The sequence below is a fragment of the Cebidichthys violaceus genome, unplaced genomic scaffold (assembly GCF_023349555.1).
Source record: "Cebidichthys violaceus isolate CVI_PGR_0920_01 unplaced genomic scaffold, fCebVio1.0.p SCAF_6, whole genome shotgun sequence".
NCBI classification, from domain to species: Eukaryota; Metazoa; Chordata; class Actinopteri; order Perciformes; family Stichaeidae; genus Cebidichthys; species Cebidichthys violaceus.
The window spans coordinates 2547463-2557490 of record NW_027176816.1 but is presented as its reverse complement, the minus strand read 5'-3'; the positions used below and the strand labels follow the sequence as shown (position 1 = coordinate 2557490).

The following is a 10028-nucleotide window of genomic DNA, read 5'->3' as shown; positions in this document are numbered from 1 at the left end:
TCGTGGAAAAAAAAGGGGTCTCATCATTTTCTTCATATTATTAAAAGCACATCTTTCCCTTTGCTGGACAGATGTGGAGGACGTGCACATGTATGGAAACTATCTTTAACACAATAATATTATGTACTGTAAATCAGAGTGAGTCAGGTTTATGTTAAATGCCATTAATATCAAGATGCTTTCGAGTTTTACACGTCTGTTTCTGAGCAATATGAACAAAGAACCAAGAAAGGGGGGAAAAAAAAAAAGTCACTTCATTTCCCAGCATGCTCCGGCGCAGGGCATGCCTGTGATGTCACAATAAGTATATATACGGCTACGGGGAAGAATTTCTTCCTCCATTGTTACATTGTAACAAACGGGGCCGGGGCGACAGCGGAACGGGGAGAAAGGCGTCTTCTCGTTACAACATTTGCAACATTTTGACACCAATCTTAAGAGAAAAAAAGCAACCAAATTCCGCGTTAATGCGAGACAACAGCGAAATAAGAACCGCCGACTGAACCCGCCCCGGCGACAAAAAAAAGGATAAACGAACACAGATGTCAGCGGATTTCTCCATCGCAAGCAATTCTTTTTTTTTTGTACATCAGGAAGATAAGACATTCGGCTCATTTACATTATTTACGTTGCACCGAAAATGTTGGGAAGTGAATCGCAGCTGATCATATGACGTTCCCCTCTTTCTGCAGTCTGTCCTTTAAATAGATAGGCATGCAACATTTAAATAAAACACGCAGGTCTAACAGACAGCCCCTGCTTTCTCTCTCCGCGACATATCAGTGTGCAGAACAATGAGCATGGAGCCCAAGTAGCCTGATATAGTCCGATTTAAAGGGTTGCAAATTGACAGTCACGCAAGCTTTCGTTCAGATTACTTTGGGTTCCCGGTGCACCACGGTTGCAGTCTGGATACTCGGTTTTGACACCCAAAAAAAGAGCAACTCATAGGGCGTTGAAAGATTGATGTGCAGCTAACATTGGAAAAGGGAAACGACCTACGAGTTGGTTGGAATAAGGGTCCCTGTTTCTGCCCCAGGTAAGAGAGTTTAGTATTTCAAGAGGTTTGCCATTGTGTGTGTGTGTGTGTGTGTGTGTGTGTGTCTTTGTGTGTGTGTGTGTAAAGCTGGTAAACTGGAAAGAGAGGGCGGTTGAGCTGTTGCCGATTAGACTGATACTATCCAACCAACCCCCAACACATTCAGTCGCTGCATGTACACACTTTACCAAATACCTCGCCGACACTGCACATCCCTGAAGGTGAAAAACGTTGTACTATGAAGTCACAATGGTGTGTAAGCGTACTATTCAACTAAGTCCTTAAAGGAACAGGAGGGTGAGTCTGATCTTCACAAGGGAAATGAGCCTGCCATCAAAATTCTGCCCCCTGCTCTATTTGCCCTATTAATGTTGGAGTCCCCAGGTGGGAAATTCATGGTTCACATTCATGTTTTAAGCATAATAGCGTCTCGACTGAACATTTAAGACAGTGCAGCCTCTTCAGATGTGTTGAATAAAATATAAGAAAGAAAAAAAAAAACTAATTCCAAAGAGGAACATGGATGAAAAATCCACATTAAAACTGAATTTCTGTGCAGTTTCAATGATTGTGCACAGTGCACAACTCAGACAACTACAGCATCCATCCTATGCATCATCACGTTCATTATAACACGGTGGTCTTATCATTTTAGTTTGAGGTATCACATCCTATTTTAGGTTGTTTTTTTTGGACTTGTTCACACATCCCAGTCAAATCTCCACGGCTGCAGCAGTTGTTTCATGATTCACTGTAAGCTCCAGGATCTGTCTCTATGTGACATCTTCACTACATTGTCTCTCTATTAAGCTTAAGGACAAACTACGCTGTACGACGGTATACACATGTTGCATATTAGTCCTTTTTAAGGCTGGATTTGTCTTTTGAGAACTTGGAAAATGCCTAATTTGTAGTTGTCCCAATTAGGAATGAAGATGCAGCCCGGTGCTGTCAGAAGCATGTGACATGTTAACCCAGACCCAGTTAAAAATGTGTCTCATGGCGATGTAGAGTTGCATAGTGAACTAGTAATTACCTTTTGGAAGCGCCTGATTCATGGATGATACTAATGTGATGAGCTGAAGTATGGGCACACTGTCTCTATGGCATGTCGTCGTGATTTTTCATTTATTTGGATTGAAAGCACAAAACATTGTGAAATGCAGTTTGACCACAGACCATAATATAACATGCTGCCTCCTTTCACCTTGTTTGCCCTCAACCCGCGGGTGAGATTGATCATCCTCATCTTTCTGATTCACTCATATCGACCTCCATCTGCAACGTCTGTAGCAGAACTGTATGCGAGAGAGAGAGAGAAAAAAAGAGTGAGAATCCATCGAGATCGTTTGCTTCAAGGCTCTGCGCGTTAACCATGCTTGCCTAGTTGCCATGGTGACGTTTCTAGACTTGATGATTTCAAAGTAGGATTTCATGTGAGATGGGGGGGGCAGAAGGAGGAGATGATGGAGCTGGAATACAGATGAAAGGAGACCAAACAGCTGATGTTACCTTTTTGTTTTTCTGGTGTTGAAGAGCTTTCCTGACACGGGAACAGTTCGTCTTTAAGGTGTTCAGTTAGTAAATATTACACAGCACCAATACACATTATACACTCTATCATTATCCACAAAAACTGCCCTTTCTCCACTTCTTTTGGTTCTCATTTACTGGAGACAGAGTGTGTCGTCTGTGTGCTCCTCTGTGTAGGTGGATTATGAGTCAATGGGCCCCTGGGCACAGACATGCAAAATGCCCCACCGCCTCTCCAACATAGGACAAAGACACACAGACTTCATAGTTATTTAGCCTCTTTTTGTGGTCATTGTGTCTCTGTAGTCACTTTTTGTCTTTTTTGTGTGTTTGTTTTGACCCTTTTATTAGTCGTTGCGAGTCTCTTTGTGAGTTTTATGTCTCTTTGTGGTCGTTTTGAGTCTCTTCCTCGCTGGTCCGTGTCTCTTTGAGTGATATTTTATGGTTGAAGGCCAGGGGGGGGGGGGGCTGACACCTTGAGCCCCCCTGGGCCTGTACCCAGTGGGGCCCGTTCAGTAATCCACTCACGCCTCTGTGCCCTCAGACACCAAGTTTCCATGGAGGCAGGTTCGTCCCTCAGCCTCAAACGAAGATATGAAGAGGTGGACCACAGCTCTCCATTCTCCACACCTAAAGACTCCGACGATGACATCTCCAGCAGCGACAGCGCTGACAGCTGCGACAGCCTCAACCCCCCTTCCAGCACTGCATTTACCCGTAAGGAACAGCAGGAGACAGACGTTAAAGGCAATACACTCTAAAAACCCACTCAAACAATTAATTAGCAAAAGTATTTAATTACTCATGTGTAACATTGCATACCAAATGCCCCCATCCCCCTTTTTTTTTCCCCCACTTTAGCCACCTCCATCCTCAGACAGCACAAGCCGTCACCGGGGGGGAAACGGGTACGTTTTGATGTGGTGACGGTGTATTACTTCCCCCGGCGGCAAGGATTCACCAGCGTGCCCAGCCAAGGGGGCAGCTCTCTGGGCATGGCCCGTCACCACTCCTCCATCAGGCACTACACGCTGGGCGAGTTCGCCCGCGAACAGGAAACAAGCCACCGGCACACGTTACGCCAGCACCTGCGCCAAGAGAAGCTCAACGCCCGCAAGATGAAGGTATGTTTTCAAAATGTAGTAAATCAGGTAAATCGAGATGTCTAGTTTTGGGTCAAGTATCCAGTGTTGTTTCGTTTGATGTCTTACAAAATGTCACGCACCCTTGATCAGTTTTTTGAATGTAGAAGTGATTTCTCTATTTGCACTGGTGAAAGGTACATTTTACAAAGTGCAAAGAGTATTTTCAATTTTATGCTACTTTATACTTCTACTTTACTACATATTAAAGGGGAAATATTTTACTTTTTACTCCACTTGGTATATCTGATATCTTAAATTACAGGTTCATTTTCAGATTAAGATTTTACATAATCCATCCAATGTGGTTTCCTACTCTGGGACGAGAGTGTGTGGATGAAGCATTCAGTTGTTACATTTGACTCATCTACTCTGGCTCTCTACGTTAATACTCTGCTGCTCATGTTAGTTGTTACAAAACCTCACCTCAGTGAGTCTGCGACTTGCCGTAAATTTGTCTAATTTTTACGAAAGTACGGACATGAAAATGGCCGCTGCTCTGACCATCCTGCTGCGTTGATTTGAATGGAAATGTCCGTTCTTCTCCTATTTTATTTCTATGGGTAAAACTCTCCCAATATTCATACAGAAAAAAACCTGTTTCATCTTCCTCCTACCACATTAATTATGTCAGTTTACTTGTAACTGGAAAAGACAAAATAAGTAGATTCATGTTTTTGTCACTTTAATGCACAAAAACAAAGTGCTGCATACATGACACCGTGCAAAAGAATTTCCAAAGAGCCGCAGTTTTGGTCGAGTCATCCTTATTTCAGACCAAAAACAGCCACTGCCCTTTAAATGATGGCTCTGGTTACAAAATGCAGTTCCTTGCTTTTTCCCCCAACATTGTCCATTTGAACGTTCTAGTATGAAATAATGAAGCTGTTTTTGAAGTCTTAAGGATGACTGTGATGCACTTGAGCTTTAAATAGGGATTTCAGTCCCTTGCCGTCTCAAGCTCGCACTCCTACGCTGACTGTCGTCCACAGCTGACGAGGAACGGCACGGTGGAGTGCGCTCAGGCGGACCTGCTGACTCTGGAGGACGTATCGGACGAGGACCTCGACGTGGACGGGGTGGAGGTGGACGACTGTTTCTTCCTTCAGCCGCTGCCCACAAAGCGCCGCCGAGCCCTCCTGCGGGCCTCCGGCATCGCCCGCATAGATGCCCGGGAGAAAGCCGAGCTCAGAACCATCCGCCTCTCGCGGGAGGAGTGCGGCTGCGACTGCCGTCTGTACTGCGACCCTCGCCACTGTGGCTGCAGCCAGGCTGGCATTAAGTGCCAGGTAAGGGTGGTTGGCTTGTCTGTGTGCATGTGCAGAAAGAAGAGAGCCGCTGTGTGCCCTGATAGTCACACTTGAATCGTTTTAAATTTGAAGTCACGTGCAATTCATTTTTCCCAAAGGCCTTTTTTTCGGGCCCCAAAAATGATCTCTACGTGGCAGAGAACCACCCTAAAGGACCGTCTGTGCGTGTGCGCTGTAGTCTCGACAGTAAAATATATCAGCCATCATTAGTTATATATAGATAGAGGGCTGCAGCAAATATGATGCATTGAATTCTTCTTTTATAGAGTGCTGCGGGGATGACATGTTTTTGTCGACCAAACAACTCATTCCTGCAGCACTCTTATCGATCGATGCAGTGAAATCGTCAGAATTTATATATCAACGCATCAATGCAGTGAATCAATTAATAATCGTCTATTTGTACAGCTCATTTCAAGTCACTGATTTTAAAGATGATAAACAAAATTGTCAAAGCCTTTAGACACATTCAGAATATTAAGATGCTTTTACCTCTTTGTGCATATGTTCATGTGAGTGACTGTGTGCTGACTGTCAAGAGTTGGAATGGTTGCTTTGGTTCCCATGTTTATTTATATTCTCTCTTTCTTCTCTCAGCAATTCTGTGTCATCTGTCTTTTGTACGAGTTATATGTTCTTTGCACATATATAACTCGTGAAGTGTTAACCTTCTCCTGTTGAAATCAAATAAAACTGGAACTGAAATGACCGTGGCTTTCATCCCCAGGTGGATCGAATGTCATTCCCATGTGGCTGCTCTCGGGATGGCTGCGGCAACTCAGCGGGCCGCATCGAGTTCAACCCGCTACGTGTCAGAACTCACTACCTGCACACCATCATGAAGCTGGACCTGGAGAAAAGGAGGATGCTGATACAAGGTACAGGGGACCAGTACGCGGAATCTGACCAGATGTCCTCCCCCTCCTCCACTTGCCCCACTTCTCCGGACCTGTCCTCGGTCGCCGGCCTGGACTCTGAGCTGGAGGAGAGCGAGGTGCAGGCAGTGGTGGAGGTTCAGGATCTCCTGGCAGAGCAGGACATACTGGAGCGAGAAAACGAGACAGCCGTGTTGCACCTGCAGAGCGCGGAGGAGCAGGAGAGGAGGGAGAGGGAGGAGGCGGCGGGGGAGACAGTGCAGCAGGAGCTGGGCGCTGGAGGGCTCGCGGAGCAGCCTCTCTGCCTCCTGCCTGGTGCTTTGGGAGGGGAGCTGCCCGAGCAGGCAGAGGTGCCGGGTGTGGAGCAGGTCCTCCTGCAGGGGCCGTTCCCCACGGGGGCCACGGTCCTCTGCATCACTGACAACCAGGAGGAGAGTCCCTCTGACCTCCTCAAAGACTCCACGTCTCTGCTCTACTATCAGCTCAGTCCCATAGAGCCCGGAGACTTTGAGACCCCGCCCAGAGATTCAGGAGGAGACGACAGGAAACAAGGAGGAGGAGAGGAGGAGTCAAAGCGTGATAAGCCTGAAGAGATCAACTGCAGGCAGAGTTTAGGCAAGTCTGTGACCAATGTGATCCTGTGCTCGGAGGAATGCATGGCAGCAGTGGAGGAGAGGCCCTCGAGTCCCCAGCAGAGCCTCCCCGAAATGCAGTGCCAACGGGAGTCGCGCTTGGAGGGAGAAGTAAATCCACCGCCTCCTGAAGTTTAGTTCTAGCTTCTCTGCAGATATTTTGCACAATAGCTTCATCTAAGATGAAAAAAAAAAAAAAAATACACGTCTCACATTTATTACTGCTATCATCAAGAATTATTACAGGTTGCAATCTCTTGTAGTGACTGTCGTTGGATTATGTGGAGCATGAGGTCGAGTATTACAACACATGAGGGAGGGGGGATGCTGAAAGCACATACAGATCACTCCCCAGAAGTAATACGGATGCAGTTACAAGGCAACATTGAACGTCATTTTGTTGGAGGGTGATGAATGCGGCCTTAATGGAAAAAAAAAACATGAAAACACTTGTGTGTAGGAGTCATTTGTCAATGAGAAAGTACAGCAAGTAGGGCTTTGTTAATTTCCAACGTAGCGAACAGGAAAACACAATGTATGAATGCTGACATAAGCCTTTTGTTTGATGATGTATAACACTATCAACACTAAACACTAACTTTTTTTGCAGCGCGCAAGAAGCTGGGAAATTCAGGGCTCGACAGTAAAGGGTCGCCAGGTTGCATTTGGCAACCCTTTTGAGACATTGGAAACTGATTCTTAACCTGTAAAAATAAGGAAAACAAATGTTTGTTGAATTTGTGATATTCAAATATTGCTGTTACAGTCATAACCACTTGCGAGCGCACAGTCATCTCTTTAAGAGACTATGGTGATTGACTGTGAAAAGTCTGACCAACCCATCTACATCACTAATGAGTGAGCTAAAGAACCAGATGAACCTGAACGAAAAACAAAAAGGAAATTTGTGGAGCCTTGGCAGGCGAAGTATCCCAGCATCTTTGAGCTGGACCGAGAATTATACTGCAAAGCATGTACAACACCTCGATAAGTGACACAGGAAGTCCACTGACTCGAAGCAACACGAGCAGGCAGCTCACAAAACATATTGAGGTGGAGGCTGCGGAGAGCTGGCACACCCACTGGTGAGCCGATGAACCGCCATTCGCAAGATTTTCATTATTAAGCCGACGTATTAACTTCATCGTATCTTATACTCAAAAGATCAAAAATGGCAACCATATTTCCAGTTTCGGTAACCAAAAGCTGATGCCTGGTTGCCAGCCTGGCAACCACTTTCACAGTTAGCGTTGAGCCCTGTAATTTAAAAAAAGCCTACTGGCTCACTTTCCATTGCGGCAAACATGTGCCATCAAGCCAAATGAAGGCCTCTGATAGGATCATCTGTTGAAAATAGACCTAATAATCCTGGAAATACTTGTTTTTGTGTACTGTATATGTGTTTGCAATGTGCAAGACAGAGCCGAGGTTGCTGCTTTTTCTTTTTCTTTTTCTTTTTTTATAATCTGCACGCACATTGTGAACTGAGGGCCGCGGCGGGTGTTGTGGCTCTGCTGTAATGAAGGTAAACCAACACAGAGCGGCAGACTAACACTGGCCTTAGTTGTTGCTCTCGCTCACCTCGGGCTGCTTGTGCAAATGCAAGTCGAATCTGTCAAAAACCTAGTTTACCTGTAGTTACAATGCCTATGATATTACTTATCATTTTCTTTGAGTAACGTGTCTTTTGTGGATTAGATACTGTTGGTTTGAAGTCCTCACAGTCTTTGTTATCTTTGAGTGAAAGGAAACTTCTTTCACAGGCTACTGCTACACTGTAAGACCATGTAGTCAGTCACGTTGTGATGAAATGCCAGAATAGATCTTCCAACTCCTCTCCTCCTTTAAGAAGTTATACTGTAAGGGAGAGATGAATCAAAGTCAAAGTCATAAGAAAATAGCATTTAAAGAGTCAAAGAAAGTAGTTATACAAAATGATGTGATGTTACTAATTTATGAAACAGATTGAAAACAACCTGAATTTGTATATTTTATGTTTAACCTGTACAGTGTGTGTGTGTGTGTGTGTGTGTGTGTGTGTGTGTGTGTGTGTGTATACTTTACATTAGTGTGTCTAAGTGAGAGAGAAAGTTGAGTATGCATCTGTGTGTGCAAGTACATGTGTATGTACTGTATTATGAAAAGGGGGAGGGGGAGTATATTAGTGAGGATACATATTTTATTCCTGAAAGGTGCTGATGTTACAGATTTACAATCCATTGTTTTGTCCCCCCCCCCCACCCTCATGAGAAAATATGATTTTCATAGAGACGCTTCTTGATGACTGATGTGTTGGAGAGCAAAAGCTACTGCACTGCAAATCATTCATGTGGCGACTCTGGAACGAGGTGTGTGTAAAGGCAACATTTCCTGTCTTTAAATGTCTTTTATTTTTTTTAAGATATGTCTGATTAATACTGATCTGCGTAAGTGTGCTGACTTCTTCTTACACAATATCAGTCCTTTGTTTTGCTGCCTAAAATTGCAGCCGTTGCTTTTTGGGTCGGCGAACACGGGATGTAATGCCGTGTACGAGATGTCTGATGTATTTTTTTGCCTTTTCTTTTTTTTTTTTGTAATTGTCTCAATATAAATCTGCTTAAGAGTTGCACCAAAGCAGTGGTTTCAGACCTAATTAGACGATGCTGTCAAGCATCACATTTTAACAAAGCGGTCTCCTGTAGTTATTGTGAGGGTTTAGATTCATTGTGAGCCTTTTTGTGTGTTCGCGTGACTCGCCTTGACATCGTACCATCTTTAAAATGGTGATGATTAGAAGCTGCCTATTGTTGAGCTTTTGTTCTTGGCTTTCTATTGATAGTTTTAGGTTTGGGACCACTGCATCCACTTAACTCCAGTACACTATGTGATCGTGTGTTTCTCTGTGTGAAAGGGGTGTGCGATTGTTGAAAAGAGTAATACGTTTAGACTTCATCTAAAAGCTATGAGAACTACTCTCGTGCTAACTGTTGCCTAAAGTGGACAAAAAGGTTTTTTTTATACAAAAATAAAAACAATAAAATACTCATTTTAAAAAGGATAACATTCCATGTCTGTTGTGTTGATTTAAGTATCTAATCGATCTGTTGGCATATTTCACATGATTTCAGCCTTACAGGTTATTGAATACCATGATTTGGCTAAACATGGATCATGACGCCCATGATTATGATCCATTTTTGGGATTTCACTGTTCTCAATCATAGACTATATATAAGAAGGCAACAGGTGAAGCTTTGGATCTAATATAGTTTCCTTGTTAATTTAAGGAAAAAGCTCCAATGAAACTATTTTGTAAAGCAATGAATCCCTGTCTATGTCCTTTGCATATCTCAAGAACAATTCATCAGATCTATGTCACAATCGTGTATTGCGTTATGTGCAAGTTGGGCACAAGTTCAACATTAATCGATTACAACACGTCGTTGCGTTGTGGTCCGCAGTTCACTCTACGACCACAACTCGTCTTCACTTCAACTGGAAGCAGAATCTCTCAG

General features: G+C 44.0%; 1 protein-coding gene across 2 annotated transcripts; it reads left to right on the top strand.

Moving 5' to 3' along the window:
- Nucleotides 1–39: 39 nt before the first annotated feature.
- csrnp2 (cysteine-serine-rich nuclear protein 2) lies at nt 40–9574 on the top strand. Of its 2 annotated transcripts, none has more exons than XM_068732773.1 (5): nt 40–1039; nt 3117–3289; nt 3434–3696; nt 4707–5003; nt 5752–9574. In XM_068732773.1, exons 2-5 carry the CDS (start codon nt 3130–3132, stop codon nt 6667–6669), a joined length of 1638 nt encoding a protein of 545 aa, XP_068588874.1. In that variant the 5' UTR covers nt 40–1039; nt 3117–3129; the 3' UTR covers nt 6670–9574. The 2 variants fall into 2 exon arrangements, with proteins under 2 accessions (XP_068588874.1, XP_068588873.1); XM_068732772.1 differs by having other exon boundaries at nt 3117–3319.
- The last annotated feature ends 454 nt before the right edge of the window (nt 9575–10028 follow it).